General features: G+C 43.5%; 1 protein-coding gene across 1 annotated transcript in view; it reads right to left on the bottom strand.

Annotated features, from left to right (window-relative positions):
* The window catches only part of LOC126482186 (uncharacterized), a 53,563-nt gene that overhangs the window by 3,948 nt on the left and 24,095 nt on the right, over positions 1-25,520 (bottom strand). The window contains exon 2 of the mRNA XM_050106165.1: positions 6,711-6,810. Within this exon, the coding sequence (XP_049962122.1) occupies positions 6,711-6,810 (100 nt within the window). The remainder of the gene's footprint in view (positions 1-6,710; positions 6,811-25,520) is intronic.

Genomic DNA, 25,520 nt, shown 5'->3' with positions numbered 1-25,520 from the left:
AGCACTATGGGACTTAACTTCTGAGGTCATCAGTCCCCTAGAACGTAGAACTACTTAAACCTAACTAACCTAAGGACATCACACACATCCATGCCTGAGGCAGGATTCGAACCTGCGACCGTAGCGGCCACGCAGTTCCAGGCTGTATCGCCTAGAACTGCTCGTCCACTCCGGCCGGCCACCTCAGCAGTCATTAGACATCGTGAGAGAGCAGAATGGGGCGCTCTGCGGAACTCACGGACTTCGAACGTGGTCAAGTGATTGGGTGTCACACAAGAATTCCAAACTGCATCAGGATTCATTGCAGGTACTATGACAGTTAGGCGGGAGGTGAGAAAACTTGGTTTTCATGGTCTAGCGGCTGCTCATAAGCCACACATCACGCCGCTAAATGCCAAACGACGCCTCGCTTGGTGTAAGGAGCGTAAACATTGGACGATTGAACGTGGCACTATCACAGCACAGGCCTACATTGGTGTTTTAAGCACCTTCTTGCTTCCCACTGTTGAAGAGAAATTCGGGGATGGCGACTGCATGTTTCAACACGATGGAGCACCTGTTCATAATGCACGGCCTGTGGCGGAGTGGTTACACGACAATAACATCCCTGTAACGGACTGGCATGCACAGATTCCTGACCTGAATCCTATAGAAGACCTTTGGGATATTTTGGAACGCCGACTTCGTGCCAGGCCTCGCCGACCGACATCGATACCTCTCCTCAGTGCAGAACTGTGTGAAGAATGGGCTGCCATTCCACAAGAAACCTTCCAGCACCTGATTGAACGTATGCATGCGAGAGTGGAGGCTGTCATCAAGGCTAAGGATGGGCCAACACCATACTGAATTCCACCATTACCGATGGAGGGCGCCACGAACTTGTAAGTGGAGGAGGAGGTTAGTGTTTAACGTCCCGTCAACAACGAGGTCATTAGAGACGGAGCACAAGCTCGGATTAGGGAAGGATGGGGAAGGAAATCGGCTGTGCCCTTTCAAAGGAACCATCCCGGCATTTGCCTGAAGCGATTTAGGGAAACCACGGAAAACCTAAATCAGGATGGCCAGAGACGGGATTGAACCGTCGTCCTCCCGAATGCGAGTCCAGTGTGCTAACCACTGCACTACCTCACTCAGTAATAGTGGAAGAGTTTTATTATATCAATAATGAAGAATACATCTTGAACCTTACATTAGGCTTCTGTTTCAATTTTTGCTTATTAAGAATTGACATTTTTAAATCCAGTTGCTGCTTAACGGTGTTGGAGCATGATGAAAAAGCTATGTCGTTATAGTAAGACAAATAAACAATTAGCTTTCTGATTCTCTTACGAAGCCAGAAAAATGTCGCTGATCTAATCCTCACCATTTAGTGAAATTAATTATTTTTTGAGACATGTCAGCACATATTTTGCTTGACGTATAACGCTGTGCGTACAATTAGTGTGACTGATCTTAGTTCGATACTAACATTAATTTTGTAAGGTGTGGGGCAAAACCATGTTTTTTCCTGTGATCAAAGCGGCTCCTTCTGTAGCTACAAGATTTAATTTTGACATAGGTGAACTGTATTTTTGCAGACAATAAAAAACACAGATAAATATATCTTGTCCATCGTTATTATTTTACACTCGTAATAGATCAAAAAACTTCCCATAAATATTACAATCTGTGTCGCTAGCACGAATAAGCAAATATAATTCATCTACACTCTCGTTACAGGCAATGAAAAAGACATCGAGGCTAGATGATTTTGCTTTGGTCTGCATGCTTAAATTGTTAATGAATTAGCAATTCTTTCCGCTAGTGTGTCCGTAAATAATGAAAAGTTTGATCAGCTTCCATGTTTTCCAGAAAAATTACGTGTGAGGGGTAATTAGATGTCCCATAATAAAGTCACTGCAAGTAAAACTTTTGAATGTTTACCAACTCTGATGACATACAGCTGCCACGTGCCACGGGTTTACTTCATTTTTACTTTTTTAGTAAGCAACATCTGTTAGGTTTTCAGCCTCCACTGTAGAATATGCACGGTATTGTACTTTCTATTTATTTTTATGTTATTCTACCAAAAAGTGACGAAAGAATCAGTTAATATATATTGTACATTAATTGAACAAAATATTAGTTTTAGGTGCACCTTGCGTTATTGTTAGTAGCACTGCAATACGCCTTCTTCTGCTACGCTTCCAGATGCTGTGACGAAGGAAACTGTGGGATGCATTTGCTCTTTGCGCAGTGAATGCCGAAAGAGTAAATCCACAAGATGTTTGAAAAGCTATCCGATCACAAAAATAAAAAAGAACATCGTTAGCCGCCAAACGCACGAGCGGGCCCCAAAGATATTCATAGTCTGCCTCATGCGGCCATAGAGTAAATATCTCTGGAGTGAGCATTGCGTTCTGTGCATGTTGTCAACATTAAACCAGGATTGTCACGTGTTTTCTGGACTTCGCTGTGCGTGTGTGCTTTCCCCAGAGTTTGAAGTTTATAATATCAAGTGTTTTTGTTATGTTTTCACCGTTTGTTGATAGTGTAATAGCGATGGTGAATTACTGTTGTTGCTACGGATGCAAAGAAAAATATGTGAAAGGAGGTATAGTAACTTTTCATGGGTACTATGTTTAAAATTTTCAAGACGCATTATAATTGAGGCTTGATTCTGTAGACCTATTTTTCTACGATTTTATGACTGTATAATAGATATTACAACTCGTACAAAAGCTTACAAACAATCGCTTCCTCTTGTAAATTATCTAGTGGAACGGGAAAGGGAATGATTAGTTGTTTCAGCAAATACTATCCTCCATGCATTTATCAGTGACTTGTCGATTATGTATATAGATTTGAAAGACGGGAAACAGATAATTTCAATAGAGTGGGAGTCTGTAATTATCTTCGTATAATATGTGTGTCCAAACCTTTTTGTGTTCTATAAAGTTACAGTAGGAGACCATGTGAAGTGTGTCTAGGACATGGAGAATGATTATGTGTGATTTATATTTTAGTTTCCCGAAGGATGAACAACGAGTAAAGATCTGGCTCCAGAAAATGAGGAGAAGTAATTTTGTCCTCACAAAATATTCCAAAGTATGTTCAAAACACTTTGAAGAGGAATGTTTAGACAAAGAAAAATTTGGACGTGTGTGGCCGAAGGTAGATGCTATACGAACTATTTTTAATTTTCCACAGCACCTACTACCAATTTCTGCGTTCAGCTTAAATACATTTTCTGCACAAATCAAATAAAAAACACAATAGTGTAGCTAATCAAAGTACACATTCATCTTCTTTGGTGTATTTTGCCTTCAATTTATTTTCTTCAACATTTGATTAAGAGGTGTAAAATATTAGTAAACATGTCCCCAAACTCTTTCATTTGTGTCATTTTCCACTTCCCTTAATGGTGTTATATGGGTTGACTGTTACATGACCGACTGTATTTGCTTTACAGTACATTTATTCTCGGATCGCCTTTTTTCCCCCCTTCTTACTCAGTCTACTATTTATTTAATAAACTGGGAGCAAGTACGTAAAATGCGTTAAATAAAACTTCAAAGTGTCACTTTGTGATAGGTGTCACAGTTCAGATGAACTCGATTTTTGGTAGTTTGCGGTATGATACGGCACTTCATAGAATTACAGAGCCTGACGTTTTTGCATTTATAGTCTTGCAAAACGACTTGACAGTACGCTATTACTTTTGCAAGTGTCCGAAATACACCGAATTTGCCACACATTAGCGATTATATCCCTGCTAATTCGTCCTTTTCTCTACTATTTCTGCGTATTTATTTTCTTTTTTTTTTTTGCGACCTAAAGCACAATTTTTCTTGCTGGTGGCACTTTGAAGTTTTATTTAACGCATTTTACGTACTTGCTCCCAGTTTATTAAATAAATAGTAGACTGAGTAATAAGGGGGGAAAAAGGCGATCCGAGAATAAATGTACTGTAAAGCAAATACAGTCGGTCATGTAACAGTCAACCCATATAACACCATTAAGGGAAGTGGAAAATGACACAAATGAAAGAGTTTGGGGACATGTTTACTAATATTTTACACCTCTTAATCAAATGTTGAAGAAAATAAATTGAAGGCAAAATACACCAAAGAAGATGAATGTGTACTTTGATTAGCTACACTATTGTGTTTTTTATTTGATTTGTGCAGAAAATGTATTTAAGCTGAACGCAGAAATTGGTAGTAGGTGCTGTGGAAAATTAAAATTAGTTCGTATAGCACCTACCTTCGGCCACACACGTCCAAATTTTTCTCTGTCTAAACATTCCTCTTCAAAGTGTTTTGAACATACTTTGGAATATTTTGTGAGGACAAAATTACTTCTCCTCATTTTCTGGAGCCAGATCTTTACTCGTTGTTCATCCTTCGGGAAACTAAAATATAAATCACACATAATCATTCTCCATGTCCTAGACACACTTCACATGGTCTCCTACTGTAACTTTATAGAACACAAAATGGTTTGGACACACATATTATACGAAGACAATTACAGACTCCCACTCTATTGAAATTATCTGTTTCCCGTCTTTCAAATCTATATACATAATCGACAAGTCACTGATAAATGCATGGAGGATAGTATTTGCTGAAACAACTAATCATTCCCTTTCCCGTTCCACTAGCTAATTTACGAGAGGAAGCGATTGTTTGTAAGCTTTTGTACGAGCTGTAATATCTATTATATAGTCATAAAATCGTAGAAAAATAGGTGTACAGAATCAAGCCTCAATTATAATGCGTCTCGAAAATTTTAAACATAGTACCCATGAAAAGTTACTATCCCTCCTTTCACATATTTTTCTTTGCATCCGTAGCAACAACAGTAATTCACCATCGCTATTACACTATCAACAAACGGTGAAAACATAACAAAAACTCTTGATATTATAAACTTCAAACTCTGGGGAAAGCACACACGCACAGCGAAGTCCCGAAAACACGTGACAATCCTGGTTTAATGTTGACAACATGCGCAGAACGCAGTGCTCACTCCAGAGATATTTACTCTATGAATAAATGTCGCTTGTGTGTAGTGTCTCTGGCGCCCAGCGTGAAAGTTTCGCGGCACTGTACTTGCAAACACCAGTACATGTCACGGCGGTGGACGATTACAGAAGACACCACAGTTACCTTTGAGATTGGACGTGGTGAACTGATGTTAGCCAAGAATGCATTTAAGGCGACAAAGACGCTATTATCAGCACGCCACTGAGTTTGTACGAGACCATGTAACAGGGCTACGAGACGCTAGATGTTCTTTCTGCGATACTGGAGAAAAACTTGGCGGGAATGTAGCCACCGTACACTATTACTGCCAGTGGTGTTCACGAGAATGTACGGTGGCAGGAAGACCGGGCTCCGGGAGGCTACGTTGCACTACGGAGAGGAAAGACCATCGTGTTTGGTATTGGCTTTGTCGTATTGTACAGCATCTGCAGCAGAAATGTGAGCAGCAGCTGGCACCACAGCGACACAACGAACTGTTACAAATCGGTTCCTTCAAGGACAGCTCCGTGCTGGATGCACTGTAGAGCGCATTCCACCAACCCTCAAACCACCGCCATCTGCGACTTGAGTGGTATCAAGCGCGAGCTCTTTGGAGGGCTGGGTGGGAGGTCTGTTGTGTTATCTGATGAAAGCTGGGTCTGCTCCGGTGTCAGTGATGGCTGTGTGTTTGTTAGAAGCAGGCCAGTTGATGGCTTGCAACCAACCTGTCTGCATGTCAGAAACACTGGAGTTAGGGTCTGGGATGCGATTTCGTATGAAACAGGGGCACTCTCGTGGCTACCCCAAGCACACTAATTGTACAGTTGTACGTCAGTCCGGTGATTCGATCTCTTGTGCCGCCATTCATGAACAGCATTCCAGGGAGTGTTTTCCAACAGGATAACTCTCGCCCATATACCGCTGTTGTAGCCGTACATGCTCTACAGAGTGTCAACATGTTGCCTTGGCCTGTTCAGTCACCAAATCTGGGACATCATCGGATGACATCTCCAGCGTCATCCACGAACAGGATTAACCGTTTCTGTATTGACCGACCAAGTGCAACAGACATCGAATTCCATCCAATTAACTGACATCCGGCTCCCGTACAACACAATGCATTGACGTCTGCATGATTGCATTAAACTTCCTGACAGTTACAGCGGTTATTAATGTACGGCATTTCACATTTGCAATTGCTTATCTCACGCTTACATTAACCTGGGATCTCGCAAAGTTAATCATTTAAATGTGTTACCTTGACAAATTTATTCCCGAAATTTCATTACTCTACATTAATTATTTTTTGGTATTGTGTTTTTTTCGTCAGTACACCAAGAAGTCTTAATATCGAAGCTATGTTCAAAGGAAAATAACATTTTCTAGAAATTGCATACGCCTTCATGTGTTTTCGGCGCAGGTCGTTTTGTTAAGAGTCCAAGCCAGCCGAATTTTTCCGAACTGCCGCTTGAAGACTTACAACGCAGGGCGCGTTCTCGGGATGACTAGACAGTCACTAAGGTGCGCGTTGTTCCAAAGATCCAGGATCTGAGACGCCTCATCATAGACAGACAATTTCTCGGAGTGCCTGATGTATACCGTATTTCCTGTCAACCTAGCTGCAGCCTCCTGAAACTCCTAGAAGCATCTCTGTGAGACGCGTTAAGATCAGATACGTATGGTAAGTGTGTGCGAACTTACATATGTGGCCGGAAACAGCACCATGCAGGTGTTGATAGCGCCCACCGCCAACTGCATCATCGCCATAGGACTCATCACAATGTTCAGGTACCTCACCAGACTGCAACAAAAGTAAAAATATTTGTATAAGTTATAAAGGAGATATCACCGAGGTGACAAAAGTCACGGGATGGCGACATGCACATACACTCCTGGAAATGGAAAAAAGAACACATTGACACCGGTGTGTCAGACCCACCATACTTGCTCCGGACACTGCGAGAGGGCTGTACAAGCAATGATCACACGCACGGCACAGCGGACACACCAGGAACCGCGGTGTTGGCCGTCGAATGGCGCTAGCTGCGCAGCATTTGTGCACCGCCGCCGTCAGTGTCAGCCAGTTTGCCGTGGCATACGGAGCTCCATCGCAGTCTTTAACACTGGTAGCATGCCGCGACAGCGTGGACGTGGACCGTATGTGCAGTTGACGGACTTTGAGCGAGGGCGTATAGTGGGCATGCGGGAGGCCGGGTGGACGTACCGCCGAATTGCTCAACACGTGGGGCGTGAGGTCTCCACAGTACATCGATGTTGTCACCAGTGGTCGGCGGAAGGTGCACGTGCCCGTCGACCTGGGACCGGACCGCAGCGACGCACGGATGCACGCCAAGACCGTAGGATCCTACGCAGTGCCGTAGGGGACCGCACCGCCACTTCCCAGCAAATTAGGGACACTGTTGCTCCTGGGGTATCGGCGAGGACCATTCGCAACCGTCTCCATGAAGCTGGGCTACGGTCCCGCACACCGTTAGGCCGTCTTCCGCTCACGCCCCAACATCGTGCAGCCCGCCTCCAGTGGTGTCGCGACAGGCGTGAATGGAGGGACGAATGGAGACGTGTCGTCTTCAGCGATGAGAGTCGCTTCTGCCTTGGTGCCAATGATGGTCGTATGCGTGTTTGGCGCCGTGCAGGTGAGCGCCACAATCAGGACTGCATACGACCGAGGCACACAGAGCCAACACCCGGCATCATGGTGTGGGGAACGATCTCCTACACTGGGCGTACACCACTGGTGATCGTCGAGGGGACACTGAATAGTTCACGGTACATCCAAACCGTCATCGAACCCATCGTTCTACCATTCCTAGACCGGCAGAGGAACTTGCTGTTCCAACAGGACAATGCACGTCCGCATGTATCCCGTGCCACCCAACGTGCTCTAGAAGGTGTAAGTCAACTACCCTGGCCAGCAAGATCTCCGGATCTGTCCCCCATTGAGCATGTTTGGGACTGGATGAAGCGTCGTCTCACGCGGTCTGCACGTCCAGCACGAACGCTGGTCCAACTGAGGCGCCAGGTGGAAATGGCATGGCAAGCCGTTCCACAGGACTACATCCAGCATCTCTACGATCGTCTCCATGGGAGAATAGCAGCCTGCATTGCTGCGAAAGGTGGATATACACTGTACTAGTGCCGACATTGTGCATGCTCTGTTGCCTGTGTCTATGTGCCTGTGGTTCTGTCAGTGTGATCATGTGATGTATCTGACCCCAGGAATGTGTCAATAAAGTTTCCCCTTCCTGGGACAATGAATTCACGGTGTTCTTATTTCAATTTCCAGGAGTGTATATCAGACGCCGGTAGGATCACGTACACAAGGTATAAAAGGGCAGAGCGTTGGCGGAGCAGTCATTTCTCTTCAGCTGGTTCATGTGAATAGGTTTCCGACGTGGTTATCGCCGCACGACGGGAATTAAGAGATTTTGAACACGGAATGGTAGCTGGAGCTAGACGCAAGGGTCATTTCATTTCGGAAATCGTTAGGGAATTCAATATTCCGAAAGCCACAGTGTCAAGAGTGTGTCGAGAATACCACATTTCAGACATTACCTCTCACCACGAACAACGCAGTGGCCGACGGCCTTCACTTAACAACCGAGAACAGCAGCGTTTGCTGAATTGTCACAGCTAACAGGCAAAAACTTCTCCGTGAAATAACCGCAGAAAGCAATGTCGGACATGAGACGAACTTATCCGTTACGACAGTGCGGCGAAATTCGGCGTTGATTGTTAATGGCTGCAGGCGACCGAGGCGAGTGCCTTTGTGCCTTTGCTAACACCACGACATCGCATGCAGCGCCTCTCCTGTGCTCCTGACCATATCGATTGGATCCTAGGCGAACGGAAAACCGTGGCTGGTCAGATGAGTTGCGATTTCAGTTGATAAGAGCTGATGGTAGCGCTCGAGTGTGGCGCAGCCAGTCAACAAGGCATATGTAAGCTAGTGGTGGCTCTGTAATGTTTTTTTGTTTTTTTTTTTTTTTGTTTTTGCACATCTACTTACGTAGGACCAAACTGAGGAGAGAATCTCCAAGGTCATGGAACGTGTCAGTACATGAAATTACAACATAAAAGTAATAACAGATAAAATAAAGCGTTTATGAACCCAAAAAAAGACAAGCCATAAGTTTACGTAAACGCAACCAACAATATAACACACGATTCAGCTTAATTTTTCAAGGAACTCCTCGGCAGTACAGAAGGAGTCATCCATGAGGAAATTCTTAAGTTACGATTCGAAAGTCCGTGGGTTACTGCTAAGATTTTCGAATTCTTGTGGTAAGTTACTGAAAATGGATGTAGCAGTATAATGCACACCCTTCTGCACAAGAGTCAAGGAAGTACGCTCCAAATGCAAATTTGATTTCTGCCTAGTATTAACCGAGTGAAAGCTGCTAAGTCTTGGGAATAAGGTGATAGTGTTAACAAGAAACGATAGTAAAGCATATATGTCTTGAGAGGCCAATGTCAGAATACCCAGGCTAATGAACAGGGGTCGACAAGGGGTTGGCGTAATTACACCACTTATTGCCTGAACCGCCCGTTTCTGAGTCAAAGACATCCTTTGAGATGAGAAGAGTTACGCCAAAATATACCATACGTCATGAATGAAAATAAGCAAAGTGGACTACTTTTCCTGTCGAACTATCACTTATTGCAGATACCGTACGAATAGTAAAAATGGCAGCAGTAAATCGTTGAGCAAGAGCCTGAACGTGGAATTTCCAATAACATTTTACTGTCTATCTGAAGACCTAAAAATTTGAACTGTTCAGTTTCACTAATCATACGCCAGTTCTGTGAAATTAAAACGTCCGCTTTTGTTGAATTATGTGTTAGAAACAGCAAAAACTGAGTCTTACTGTGATTTAGCGTTAATTTGTTTTCTACAAACCTTGAACTTATGTCATGAACTGCACTATCTGAAACAGAACTAATGTTGCACACAACGTTCTTTACTACCAGGCTAGTGTCAGCAGCAAACGGAAATATTTCAGAGTTACTCGTAATACTAGAGGGCATATCATTTATGTAAATAAGGATCAGGAATGGCCCCAGCACTGATCCCCACTGATCCCCACTCCGACCCTACATCATAGCCCTTCTCAACACTGTGAACAATGACCTTTGCTGTCTTTTGTTAAGGTAAGAGGCCAACCAACTGTGACCTACTCTCCATATACCATAATGGTCCAACTTCTGGAGCAATATTTTGTAATCAAAACTGGGCTGTGTTTACATGACATGGTTCAAATGGCTCTAGGCATTATGGGACTTAACATGTGAGATCTTCAGTCCCCTAGACTTAGAACGACTTAAACCTAAGGACATCACACATAACCATGCCCGAGGCAGCATTCGAACCTAAGACCGTAGCAGCCGCGCGGTTCCGGACTGAAGCGCCTAGAACCGCTCGGCCACAGCTGCCGGCTTGCATGACATTGGCTGGGCCCTCCGCTCTGGTCCAAATGAACTGACAATTGACTGGAAATGGTTATGTTCGACTACTTGGAAACTATTTGCAACAATTATGGACTTCATATTCCTAAATAACGATATCATGTCATCGGGCCGCAGTTTTTCGCGATTGGTTTGAAGAACATCCTGGACAATTCGAGCGAATGATTTGGCCAGCCAGATCGGCCGACATGAATCCTATCCAACATTTGTGAGACATAAAGCAGAGGTCAGTCCGTCCACAAAATACTGCCCCGGCAACACTTTCGCAGTTATGAACGGATACAGAGACAGCATGGTTCCGTATTTCTGCTGGGGACATCCAATGGCGCGTTCAGACCATGCCACGTCGAGATTCTGCACAACGCCAGGCAAAAGAAAGTCTGACAGTATATTACAAGGTATCCCGTGACTTTCGTCACCTCAGTGCAAAGGTGAAGTTCTCCTCAACACAAAGGTTGATTTGAACAACGTACTGCTTAATTAGGCTTTTAGTTATTAGATGTGGTAGTCGTTTCCTTCTTTCGACCTTTGAATAGACTTACACAATCAGTTACAGGAGGACATAACGTTACTTCGAAGTACACTGCAATTTGGAATTTATCACGTTTACAAAGTAAGTAATGCGACAGAAAAAGGTCTTGGGACCTTCTTGCAATGTACGCTGTCGGAATTTCAAGTGTAAACCTCTCGGTGATGCACGAAGCTTTTCTTGTAGCGTCTGCGATTGGACTTTCTTGAGCTTCTATGAGACGCCCTCGCGCCGACTAAATGATCTGGTGACTAAGTGTGGTGTTATTCGTTGGGTCTTTTCTATCTCTTCTATAAATTCAACCTGATAATGTTCCCTGGCTGATGAGCAATACTCAAGAATCGGCCTTAAAAGTGTTTTCAAGATATTTCCTTCTCGGACAAATTAAATTTCCTTGAGATTATTCCAATGGATGCTGTAGCGCCATCTGCTTTTCCTACAGCGTCATTCCACTTCTGGTTGTCCCGGATAGTAACTACTGGATATTTTATGGTTGTCACTGTCTCCTGTTATTTATCGCCAATAGCATAGTCTAACAGTAAACAATCTCTTTGCCCAATCCAAGCGCAAAATATTGAAGTTATATACATTCTAGATTTTCTAATGAATTTTTATTATTTTCTTATGGAGTTCCATAATTAATTAAACATTGTAAATTGGAAACGCTTTGACACAAAAAAATTTTTCTGCTAAGTGTTACTGGGAGGCCGATGCCGAATAGAGCCGTGGTCATCAAATTTTTTAGCTTAAGAGCCAATATTGACATTGTAGGGCGATTCTTCGGACCGGGGGATATAAAACGGCCACTCAAAGAGCAATTCAGTTTTCACCAAATCATGGTTACTGATAGGAACTTACCACTTACACATCTAGAATCTAGATATTATAAGGTTTCATAACAAATATTTTAAGCAAAAAAGAAAATAATATGTTTAAACTACATATATGTTTCTGAATGCTTACATGGAGACAAATTTTCCTTATCTAAGCGGGTGCTGTGGGTCTGCCAGTGCAACATGATGTCATGATTTTTCCTGATTTCCGGGCACGTCTTCTGGGCATCTTCACCCGCTAGTGTCCGAAAGAACATCGAGCAGCTTCAGCAGACCATTTTCATTCGGATTTTTGTATTAGGCCAGATGTAACAGAACAGAGACGGTATTAAAACTTAATTGATTCAAAACTGTGTCGAAGGACTGAAATGTCATTTGATAGTTTCGTATATAAAAGAGTTCAGAATTCAGTTTATCTATAGTATTACGCGTGTTTTTAGAAAGCACTGCTGACCAGACACTTCCTTCACAACTGACCATATCGTTTTAATTTTACCCTGTGAATAAGCTATTCTATTGGCGCACCACATAGTCTTTGCCTTCCTAATAACATTTTTAAGCACCTTACAATACGGTTTGTACTGGGCAGCTGTAGCTTGATCGTGACTACTTCTAACATTTTGATATAATTCCCGCTTTGTTCTACATGATATCCTTATCCCACTAGTCAGCCGCCCAGGCTTCCTTTTACTGCTAGTACTCATTTAGAACGCTCTAATGGAAAGCAACTCTCAAGGAGCATCAGAAATGTCTTAAGGAAAGCATTATATTTGACAGCTATGTTATCGGTACTATAAACATCGTACCACTGTAGTTTCTTGATGAGTTTTAAAAAACTCTCTATTGCCGTTGGATTAACTTTTCTACATAGTTTGAAATTATATGTGACATTTGTTTGAGTACAAAAGCCTTTTAGTGTTAAAATTTGTGCATCATGGTCTGAAAGGCCATTCACTCGTTTACTAACAGAATGCCAATCTAATTATGGAGAATGATTAAAAATACTGTCTATGGCTGTGCTACTGTTTGCCTGCACCCTAGCTGGAAAAAACACGTCCGCATCAGATCATATGAATTTAGGAGATCAACCAACATCCTTTTTCTTGCACAATCATATACAAAATTAATACTGAAGTCACCACATATAACTAATTTCTTGTACTTCCCATAAAGTGAACCAAGAACCCTCTATAGCTTGAGCATAAATGATCTGAAGTCAGAGTTAGGGGACCTATAAACAACAAACTTAGAAGTTTAGTTTCATTAAATTCAACTGCCTCTGTACTATATTCAAATATCTGTTCAGTGCAGAGCCGTGATACGTGTATGGACTCAAATGGAATATTGTTTTTTACGTACATGGCCACTCCGCCACCCTGCAAAAAACCCCTTGAGAAACAGCCAGCTAATCTTTATCCTCGTAAAGGAAGCCTCTGAACTGTCAAATTATTTAAGTGGTGCTCCGATATACCAATAATTTCATATTCAACATCTATAAGCAGTTCACTAACTTTATCTCTTGTTAGATCGCTTACTACTGCTACAGTGGCAGGTTATCAAGATTTTGTGAGTTGGAACGTGGTGTTACAGTCGACGCACGAGCGATGGGACACAGCATCTGCGTGGTAGCGATGAAGTGGGGATTTTCCCGTATGACAATTTCACGACTGTACCGTGAATGTCAGGAGTCCAATAACATCAAGTCTCCGACATCGCTGCGGCCGGAAAAATATCCTGCAAGAACGGGACCAACGACGACTGAAGAGAATCGTTCAACGTGACAGCAAACTGCTGCAGATTTCAATGCTGGGCCATCAAGAAGCGAAGCATTCAACGAAGCATCATCGATATGGGCTTTTGGAGCCGCAGGCCCACTCGTACACCATTTATGACACAAAGCTTTACGCCTCTCCTGGACCCATTAGCACCCACATTGGACAGTTGATGACTTTAAACATGTTGTCTGGTCTGAAGAGTCTCGTTTAAAATTGTATCTATGTCAGCAGGGGACTGTTCAGGCTGGTAGAGGCTCTGTAATGATTTGGGGCGTGTGCAGTGGGAGTGATATGGAACCCTTGACTCGTCTAGATACGATCTGATAGGTGACACGTCACCTGCATCCATTCATGTCCATTGTGCATTCCGACGGACTTGGATAATTCCAGCAGGACAATACCACACCCCACACGTCCAGAATTGCTGCATACTGGCTCACTTCCGCTGCCCACCAGACTCCCCAGACATGAATATTATTGAGCGTATCTGGTATGCCTTGTAATGTGATGTTCAGAAGAGATCTCCACCCCCTCGTACTCTTACGGATTTATGGACAGCCCTGCACGATTCATGGTGTCAATTCCTTCCAGCACTACTTCATACATGTGTCGAGTCTGTGAAACGTCGTGTTGCGGCTGTTCTGCGTGCTCTCGAGGGCCCTACATGATATTAGGCGGGTGTACCAGTTTCTTCGCCTCTTAATGTAGTTCGGCGTGTTTCTGTTTATCAGGCTATGTGTTAGCTTACTAGTTTTCCGAAGGCATGCAACTGTTCGGCACAGAATGCTGTGCTGTGCAGCGTGTGCTGCAGAGTGTCTGGTTCACTGCAGCTGTCACGCGTCTGTCCTGACTAGGTGTGTACCAGTTAGTTTTTCATTTGCCGGTATCGTCCTGCTGACAACCTTGTACGACGTACTCCGGATTTCTGGTGGTAAAAAACGCTTTGAGACGTTTTACCATACTACATTTCACAGGTATTGCGGAGATTGGATATTTTTGACTCAGTGGTTTTCTTGAGTGGATTTCCTCTGACTTGGACATATATTTTCTGTGCACCTCTAAAATCAATACCTCTTATGTAGCTCTTTTACACCAATCATCAAACCTTTGCAAATCTTCCTGCATTTTACATACATAGTTCCACAAGAAAGTGTACGCCGTTGTCTGTATGAAATAAAAGACACTAGTATAAATATAAGTTTACATGAAAATACATGTTATTACTAATTGCACAATTACCTAATAGTTAATCCAATCACCACCTTATAGATTATAGCTTCGAACCTTTTTGGCGTGCTTTGATGTCTTGACCACCAAAATTGCTGACCTGAACCTGATGGAACACTTATGAATTCCTATCGTTCTCCAGCTATGTGCTCACAATCCACTATCCCGTAACTGACGGGAATTCCCTGTTTATGGCTGGAAGACGAAATTCTGTATATTATTATCATTATTATTATATTTCGTAATATTTATCTGCGCAAAAATAGTCTGTAGTTCTGTATTTTTCCTTATTCTTCATCTTCCTTCCTCTCTCACCGCCCCAAATATCTTTCACAAAATCTTCGTTACCCATCTCAATAACCAGCCTTCCTCCTTTGTGCCCATCACCCAGCATTCCTATCCGTACATTACTATAGGTCTCAATATAGTCAAATATATTAGGATTTTTGGATTCCCACTAACATTCCTGGACTTGAATACAATCTGCAAGGTATAATAACATCGGTTTCCACTTACTGTCCTTTCTTGAATTTCTGCTGCTATTATCATCTGTTATCATCGAGCCTAGATATTTAAACATTTCCACTCTTGGTATTCTTTCCCAGTTATTTTTATTGAAGTCTCTCCTCTACCCCCACCAGGATCTTGCATCATCATATATTTTGTTTATCTATATTAACTTCCAGTTCTAATTTTCGACGCTGCTTATCCTTCAAGGCTTTGATATTCGTTGCAGTTAATGTTACATGATCAGCGTGTGCCACCATCTGGGCCTTCCGATTAAATACGGTTCCTCTTGTGGTCTGTTGGTATTTGCCGAATTACCTTCTCTAGTGCTAAGTTAAAGAGCAGCGGGAGAGCATATCTCCCCGCCGCAGCGCTCTCCCCATGTGCAACTCCCCTGACAACTCTTGCTCCGTTCTGAACTTTCATACTGTTGCTTTCATGGTCATTTGACTCAGCCTCACTCATTTTAGCGAGATTCTAAAATACTTTGCTTGTTCTATTTATAAAATTTCTCTAGCATTTGTTTCAGTAAGGAAATCTGGTCTATTATGAATCTATTTCTCCTAAAACCAGTCTGATAATCTCCGTGTATCATTTCCACCAAGTATTCTAGCCGAGAGGCTAAAATCTTACTAAATAGCTTAAACGTTGTATCTAAGAGAGTAATACCGCGGCAATTGGTGCACTCTGCTTATCGCCTTTATTATGTAGTGGACAGATTGTTCCCCATTCTCGAGTCCTTAGGCACTTGTTCATTTACCCGTATTTCTTTTATTAATTAATTAACAGCAGTCTTCTCCTACTGATTTATTATTCTTTAAGTTTTTAATTGCATTCTTCACTTCGTCTAAGTCCGGTGGTTGTACTTAGACAAAAAATAGTAGAGACGCCCCTCCCCCCTCCCCTTAAAGAGGCATCATGTTAATTCGATTTAGGCCTACGTATAGCCTAGATAATCGTCTCGGTTCGGCGAGGGAGTGAATCCACAAGTTTTTTCAAGAATTCCGTATTCAGCTGGATTCCGTATCCAGCTGAAGCGTCTGATTCATCAGTTAGAGCAGGGCCGGCCACGGCGAGCCAAACTTCACGCATGGAGGGTGAGTGTGCCGCGGGCGGGCCAAGTCCCGGCCTGTCCAGGCTTTTCTAAGGTACTCGCAGCAGCGCGACATTTCAGACAGCATTTTAGATCCTGATGGATAATGGGCAAGGGGCACGACATTTGTAGTGTGTGGACAAACTGAGAATTAGGTCTGACGGAAGGCATGCTAAGGTAGTCTGTGCAACTGCGATGACTAGTGGTCCCGTTCTTGCAGGATATTTTTCCGGCCGCAGCGATGTCGGAGACTTGATGTTTTACTGGACTCCTGACATTCACGGTACAGTCGTGAAATTGTCATACGGGAAAATCCCCACTCCATCGCTACCACGGAGATGCTGTGTCCCATCGCTCGTAAGTCGACTGTAACACCACGTTCCAACTTACTTAAATCTTGATAACCTGCCACTGTAGCAGTAGTAAGCGATCTAACAAGAGATAAAGTTAGTGAACTGCTTATAGATGTTGACTCTGAAATTATTGGTATATCGGAGCACCACTTAAATAATTTTACAGTTCAGAGGCTTCCTTTACCAGGATAAAGATTAGCTGGCTGTTTCTCAAGGAGTCCCTTGCGGGGTGGCGGAGTAGCCATGTACGTAAAAAAAAAATATTCCATTTGAGTCCGTACACGTATCACGGCACTGCACTGAACAAATATTTGAATATAGTGCAGGGGCAGTTGAATTTAATGAAACTAAACTTCTAAGTTTGTTGTTTATAGGTCCCCTAACTCTGACTTCAGATCATTTCTGCTCAAGCTATAGAGGGTTCTTGGTTCACTTTATAGGAAGTACAAGAAACTAGTTATATGTGGCGACTTCAATATTAATTTTGTATATGATTGTGCAAGAAAAAGGGTATTGGTTGTCAGAGCATCTGCCTAGTAAGCAGCGGACCTGGGTTCGAATCCAGCCCTTCACAAATTCTCAACTTTCCTCATTGATTTCAATCAATGTCCGCTCGCAACCAATAACTGTAGTTCCTTTGTGTCATATTTCATTCAGTATTGCTGTGTGACATTTTTTCGGTCGGTACAGCTCTCGAAAATTCGGCAGAATCGTGGTGTCAGAGCTGTTTACCCTCCACTGTTTGTTCCTGCTATGGAGGACGTTCACAGATCCAGTGTCCGCACAAAATGGCAGCTAGCGATCTATCGTTACAAGCCTTTATAAATGAATGGAAATTGTAGGAGAGAGGGATAGGAATGCTCAGTCTATATTATGCAGTCGAATAAGCGACGGGTATTGCAGATTTGCTATGAAACAACATTACGGAACAATGAAGAAAGAACGTAAAGATTTATTTGGCAATGAAAGAGCCAAAATTTTCAATGACCGACAGGTTGTATTCATTGTTCTCCACATCAAGAAGCATTTTGTGCTAAATTTACAGGCATGGGGCGTTTAAAGAAATTGGTCGTTCGAAAAGAAAGTTTCTGTAGTTAAACATATCATTCCACTGTCAGTTGCTACATTTTTCGATGGACCTGAACGAAGAGCATAAGGACTTCACATATTGGTCAAGTGAAGGGGCATGCCTGGGACGATTTTTCGATTTAAAACTCACTATTGTTGAATTTATGAAGGAAAAAGAAACATTCAGAATGAACTGCAGAACTCACATTTTAAGTAGACGTGACTGCACACTGCCCACAGTAGGACATAGCAAGGAGAGAAACAACTTGTTTCTGATCTGTTGGGTATGCATGTGAAGAAGGGGCACATTCTGAGAAACACAGTCGAGTTCCCTAAGCTCAATGGCATTAAAGAAAATGCGAGGTTTGAAGAATTCATCGTGGCCTTGAAAGAATTACGGGTTTAGTTTCCTACTCGTTTTGAGGACACTGCTACCCTTACATATGTTTTCGAGACCGTTTGCCTTTTCAGTTGAAATAACACTAAAAGAAGTGCAGTTACAAGTGACTGATCTGCAAGTTAAGTCCCGTTTTAGACACAAATCCCTTTAGCGTTAACACGGTCCGGTACGTCTTCATTGCTTTGTTCGGGTAGAGTTTCCACGTCTGCATAATAAGATTGCAAAAGTGGTACACTATTTTCATCAACATATGTGTGTAAAGACGTTTTTACGATTATGAATCTAAATAAGTCACGATTTTGTGGCAATTTGAGGGCGGAAATCTGTGAAATTGTCTGCGTCTGTCCGTATCTCGACGGTTTATACCAGATAAACATTATATGTCTTCACTGCGGAAATCGTAATTAAAGAATACTGAAAATTTGTTTTGTGTTTTATGTGTGTTGTTTAAAAACATGAAAAATAAAACCAAGTCTTACGTAGTGCGACTGACTGCATTGCCATTTAAATGCGGCGCGCTCGCAGTTTTCTCCCCCTCACGTTCAGACAGCGTAGCGTGGTGGTGGGGCAACGCGCAAGCCCGTTTGAACTCTATGGCACTCGTGTCAGGGCATGACCCGCGGGCGGAATGCTTGACCAATCCTGAATTAGAGCCTCTCGTTCGTGACTAGATCCCGTAGAAGTACTGAAAAGGGGTGGGTAGTGGGATGTTGATTGCTACACGTCACCCGCTGTTCCACATAATGAAAAACGCTTCCTGTGGGATGAAGATCGAGTGATTCAGTGGGCCAGTCGAGTTGCGATTGGCTGCCAGTGTATTCGTCAAGCCGCGAGCGTAAGCGTGCAGTCATTCGAATGTGGAGGCTGTCATTTTGGAAGGCGGAAGTGCCCTCAGCATACACGTAACTGTACGTGTAGAACAAAGGGCAACACTAGATCTCCAGGGGTGTTTAAATAAACACCCTGGTCAGGTTCACGAAACTCGAGGCCATGTCATGGTGTGCCAAGGTTGGCACTGCTCCAACGTATGACATAAGTTGGCAGTACTTCTACCGTCTGCGATTTACGAGACCGCTGCCAGAAAGGATGTTTATCTGTGGGTCAGCAAGGAGGAAGTGGGCAGTGACAATACGGAGCTGAATGAGGAAGCAGACAGTTGTGGCGGCTTTCCTTGTAAACAGATATCCGCAGCTGGTTTGAAGTGTGCTCTGAAAGACTGTATAGGATATCTGTGGTAAATTCCTATGGGACCAAATTGCTGAGGTCACCGGTCCCTAGGCTTACACACTACTTAATCTAACTTATTCTAAGGACAACACACACACCCATGCCCATCCGACGGGGGGGGGGGCTGGGAAGAGTGGTGGTTGGGGGGGGGGAGCCCTGCGAACCGTGCAAGGTGCCTCAGACTGTATATCAGACAGGTGCAAAGACTGTATATCAGACACGTCTGTACCCCACTGGGCCTGAAAGATGGAAGAGTGCATTTGCGGTGTGTGTAGCGAGCCTGGGCTGCGCTTGCTCTTTATGCTAAAAGGCGCTGTCGTATTTGCTGAGTGCCGTCTTGGGTGGCAATGAGCTATCTTATGAGTCCACCCAGAGACAGTGTTCTTGTACTGAAGCACACAGAGTGTTTCTACTGGCGCTGATATTTGTGTTTACTATTTTCTGAAACCGAGTTATATTCATGCGATTAACTGTCAATTACTGGAATGTGTACTGATATTTACGCTGGCCAGCAGTTGTAGTAAAAGGAAGAAGTGTTGAACTGCCTTAAGGTAATACACTTACACTGGCTTTTAATTATGGTCTGTTGCAGGTCGGATTCCCTTTACATTTATTACTTGGAAGAATCGATGTGCTAAACGCCTGTCATATGCGGGAAGGAGAGCACGTAGTGAACAAGAGCAGCTAATGTTTTTTGTGTCTCGTGTTATCCCGAATATACTGCAGCTGCTATAAAGCATAATTCTAATGTTAGTTGGATGTGATGGAAGATAGTTTTCGTTATGACTGATGTAAAAGTTTCCAGGAAGCTTCATTTTCTATATTTGCGTGATAATTTCTCAAAGAGAACCATATGATCAAGAATTTCCTTTGGTAGTCATGGTTGTATGAGTGCATTGTCTGGTTTAATCTTTTACAATTACGCCGCACTTGCTGGCCTTCCTTAGCTAAAGAATATTTTCCTCAAGCATATTAACTCTTTATTGAGATAAGAATTTTGACTGTTGCGTTATGTGTCACCCTTTCTTTTTTCTGATATTGTGTTTTCTGAATCTACTGTTACTGGCAAACCTGTTTAAAGAATTGAAATACATTTTGGCTAAAGCTGTCTTGGTGAACGGCTATTTTCTGGACTGTTTTCTTAAGTGATTCATATAAGTGAAGGCTTAAGTCTTTTAAGTAAGTTTGGCTCGTTCTTAAATTCATATTTCTTTGAGCTGTGAGTCCATGTGAGTTGGCTTAGGAATGTTAAAGTGGGTTAATGTTAAATGTAATAAAAGTTTCAATAAACGTTTTATGTAAAATGTGATCCAAACTTAATCAACCGTTCCACCCTTTTAATCCTGTTGGCACAGTACTCTGCAACGGTCGTACGAAAAATTCCCCCGACAACGTCACTTCCAACCTAAACCATATCCTCTACACATAGAAGATTGAACGTCTCATTGGGCTGTCGGTGCGCTCGACACCTTATGCCATTTGAAAAGATGCAAAACCGCTACTGTTCGGATTGCGCTAAACACCTGCAGTCGGCTACTGTCTAGTCTCTGCGTTCTTTGACCTATTGTGGACGCGCCGCTGTATGTGCCAGTGTGAACAACGGCCTTTCGCGAATCCAAATCTCAGTTGCATGAACTTTCCTTCACAGTGTTCGTCGGAAGCTGATTGAGGTGGACCTTCATTTACTAATGTTACGTGGCAGTTTTTGACGATATGATACGTAATCAAAGTATCATTCATTTATTTCAATTAGGAGACCCCCTAAAGTCGTAATATGAGTAGTGCACTTGAATATGCAATCAAGTACGTGCTATTACAATTATTGCCTATCCCTTTGGTTTCTGTTCACTCTTTTAACGCTCGCCATTCTTTCTGCCAAGAAGCCAGGTGCTTTTAATCGAACTTGTAAAGCGAGCACTGGCTGCCTCACGGAAATTATTTGGTAGGTGAAGGATGGGCTCGCGTGTGTGTACTTACCTTCCCTTTCATTTGTCAGGACGGAATGTCACAATTTTACGGGAAAGAACTCAGAGATTCTGCCCCCACTTTAGAGACAGGTAACATCATTGTTTAAACACGTAAGGAAAGAGGTTTTAGTACCATACAAGAGCTACTCAGGAAGTAAGATCTGATCGGTAGCGAAATGGAAACAACAGTGAAAGTCAAAAATGTTCTATTTCCAACAGTTAGCCACATCTTCCAGATACTTCTCTACGTAGTCGCCGCTCTGACTTCTGTCGTAGCGTTGTACCAACTTTCGAATACCCTCGTCATATGAGGCAGCCACCTGTGCTTTCCGTCTATTCTCTACACTGGTCTACAGCTCGTTGTCTGTACCAAAATGTTGTTTTCATAGCCAGCGGTTTATGTGAGCAGGGATGAAACTCAGGGGGAGACAATTACGAGCTGCGTTGTGGGTGATGAAACGCTTCCCATCGGAAACGCTGCACGAACGTCTTCATTGCCTCTGCAGAGTATGGCGGAGAACTGACATGAAGAAAGACACACATGACTTTTGTGTTATGTGGGCTGCATAATGTCAGGCGAAATCTCTCATAAGGTCCTCATACTTGGCGGGAGACACCATTTCCTAGGAATATTCACGCGCTCTCTACACTCAGAACTGAAAAGAGCGAAGTATTAGGATCGACGAGCGTACTAGAGACACTGCCCAACACATCTGTGCAAAGCTTCATCGAATTTTTAGTGTGGGATCCATTTCGCGCCCGATCGGATCTTACTTTCCGAATAGCTTTCGTATTTCGGAACTGATCGTTGGTCGGAACTTTCAGTCTTTTCCGTAATGCTAGAGAATTCCTACGCAGGGAGAGCTAGCACAATTCTATAATAGCGAACGGAGACAGATTTTTTCTTGGACAGACAGGAGGAACACTTAGAGAATTCCTACGCAGGGAGAGCTAGCACAATTCTATAATAGCGAACGGAGACAGATTTTTTCTTGGACAGACAGGAGGAACACTTCATCTTAGGCGGGCACCGAGAACTCCTCGACTTTTAAAGCCCAGCGGCCACCTTCACCTCCGTCTTACAGAGTTGGGATTCAATATTCCGAGGTCCACAATGGTAAGAGTGTGCCGAAAATACCACATTTCAAACATTACCTCTCACCACGAACAACGTAGTGTCCAACAGCCTTTAATTAACGACCAAGAGCAGCAGCTTAGTATAGAGTTGTCAGGGAAAGAGAGAGGCAACACTGTGTGAAATAACCGCAGTAAGCAGTTTCTGACGTACGACGAACATATCTATTAGGACAGTGCAGCGAAATCTGGCGTTAATGGGCTCTGTCAGCAGAAGACGGAAGCGAGTGTCTATGCTGACAGCGCGACATTGCCTACACCGCCTCTCATGGGCTCGTGACCATATCGGTTGGACCCTAGACGAGTGGCAAACAGTGGCCTGGTCATATGAGTCCCGATTTCAGCTCGTAAGACCTGATAATAGGGTTCGAGTGTGACGCAGAACCCACGAAGCCATGGACCCAAGTTGTGAAGAAGGCATTGTACAAGCTAGTGGTGGCTCCTTACTGGTGTGTGCTGTGTTTACATGGAATGGACTGGGACCTCTGGTCCAACTGAACCGATTATTGACTGAAAATTGTTATGTTCGGCTACTTCGAGACCATCTGCAGCAATTCGTGGACTTCATGTTCCCAAACAACGACGGAATTTTTATGAATGACAAAGCGCCTTGTCACCGGGCCACAATTGTTCGTGATTTGTCGAAGAACATTCTGGGCAATTAGAGCGAATTATTTGGTCACCCAGGTCGCCCGACGTGAATCCCATCTAACATTTATGGCGCATAATCGAGATACCAGTTTGTGCACGAAATCCTGTCTGCACCAGCAACACTTTCGCTATTACGGGCGGCTGTAGAGGCAGCATGGCAGGGGACTTGCAATGCCACGTCGAGCTGCTGTACTACACCGGGCAAATGGAGGTCCAACACGATATTAGGTGGTAACCCATTACTTTCGTCATCTCATTTTATTTCCCTCTCGTGTTGCCTACGGTATTAGTGCACCATGGGGTCACACACTGCCTGCAGCTATCCTGCTTCCCCACGTTTTATAGTTCAAATGTTCTGTCGAAATTCACGAGCATCTCATCCTAGGGACCAGTTGTTTTTATTTCTTCCCATGCCAAATAGGTCGATAGGGGCGGCGAGGGGCTGTCAGTCGTACAAGGATCTCCTTTAGCCAATAGATTTAAAATACATATAAAATCGAAACGAACATGAATGAGATTTTCACTCTGCAGCGGAGTGTGTCCTGATATGAAACTACCTACCAGATTAAAACTGTGTGCCGGACCGAGACTCTAACTGGGGACCTTCGCCTTTCGCAGGCAAGTGCTCTACCATCTGAGCTACCCAAGCACGACTCACGCCCCGTCCTCTCAGCTTTACTTCTGCCAGTATCTCGTCTCCTACCTTCCAGACTTTACAGAAGCTCTCCTGCGGACCTTGCAGAACTAGCACTTCTGAAAGAAAAGATATTGCACTAGAGCACTTGCCTGCAAAAGGCAAAGATCCCGAGTTCGAGTCTCGGTCCAGCACACAGTTTTAATCTGCCAAGTAGTTTCATATCAGCGCACACTCCGCTGCAGAGTGAAAATCTCATTCTGGAAACATCCTCCAGGCTGTGGCTAAGCCATGTCTCCGCAATATCATTTCTTTCAGGAGTCCTAGTTCTGCAAGGTTCGCAGGAGAGCTTTTGTAAAGTTTGGAAGGTAGAAGACGAGATACTGGCAGAAGTAAAGCTGTAAGGACGGGGCGTCAGTCGTGCTTGGGTAGCTCAGATGGTAGAGCACTTGCCCGCGAAAGGCAAAGGTCCCCAGTTAGAGTCTCGGTCCGGCACACAGTTTTAATCTGCCAGGTAAGTTCAGAAACGAACATAATTAAAAAGACGAAAATTTGCATGTTTTCCAAAATTGCTGCATACATCATTTGCATTCATGGTATGAAAAACTAAATATGACCTTTAGGACTTGTCCTGGGAAAGGCTGCGTAGAGGAGAGAACGTCAGGAATTTCGTAAGGGTGTGGTGGGTTGTAATTGTGGAGACCGGGATAAGTGATGAGGTGGATTGTTGGAAACAGAAACGGAGTAAGAGACAGGGATGTGGGCTAGGTCATATTGTAAAAATGACAGGAAAAGATGAAGAGGAAACGAGGAGCCCTGATGTACGTTGGGATGCGGAGAGAAGAGTTGATAGGAGGGATAAACATTGGGGCAGATTTCATAGGCGTGGTGGGAGGTGGAGAGTGAGAGAAGAGGGGAACGAAGGGGGAGAAGCTTGGTTGAGGGAGGATATCGAATGTGTCTATGAGCAGGGTTGATGGGATGTGTCAGTATTCATATGGCAGTTTACCAGCATTGTAAGCTAGAGGAGAATAATAGCGTTGTTGGAGACGAGATTTACGATAACGTAGGAAATACGGAAGTGCAGGCACCAGTATACAACATGCATCTGTTAGACCTAACTGGCAGAAATCGATCCGAAATCATCAGTCGTGCTGACAGTGTCTCTACTAACTCATTCTTAAACAGGATGGAACTTGCGGTAATGTAACCTAGGTCTAACAGCATACATGGGATGCAAGTAGGTTCCGTGCAGCAGGCAAGCCCTCTCGAGCCATATTTACGGCGCTACGCATCTTCCCAGCCTCTGCTCCTTACAGCGAAGCTTTCCCCACGTCTGTATTTACTCACATAATCAGGCCACTTCGCAATTCGGTGTTCGGTTTGCCATCTGCGATGCGTGCAGTGCACAACTAACACGTCTAGTATTAGACTTTAATGTCTCAGTGACAATGAAGTCATTAATGATGGGCTACTAGTTCAGATATACAATGGTAGAGGAGGAAATGAGTCATGGGCTCCTTGAAGGACTGATTTCTGTATTGTCTGATATGACCTACCCCTGCACGTCACCTTACAGTAGGTGGTGGAGGATTTTACTGGTACCAGTATCATTTCTATTCTTTCGTA

This window comes from Schistocerca serialis, chromosome 5 (genome assembly GCF_023864345.2).
Source record: "Schistocerca serialis cubense isolate TAMUIC-IGC-003099 chromosome 5, iqSchSeri2.2, whole genome shotgun sequence".
In the NCBI taxonomy this organism is placed as follows: domain Eukaryota; kingdom Metazoa; phylum Arthropoda; class Insecta; order Orthoptera; family Acrididae; genus Schistocerca; species Schistocerca serialis.
The sequence above is the reverse complement of the archived record's forward strand: the minus strand, read 5'-3'. Positions and strand labels throughout refer to the sequence as shown.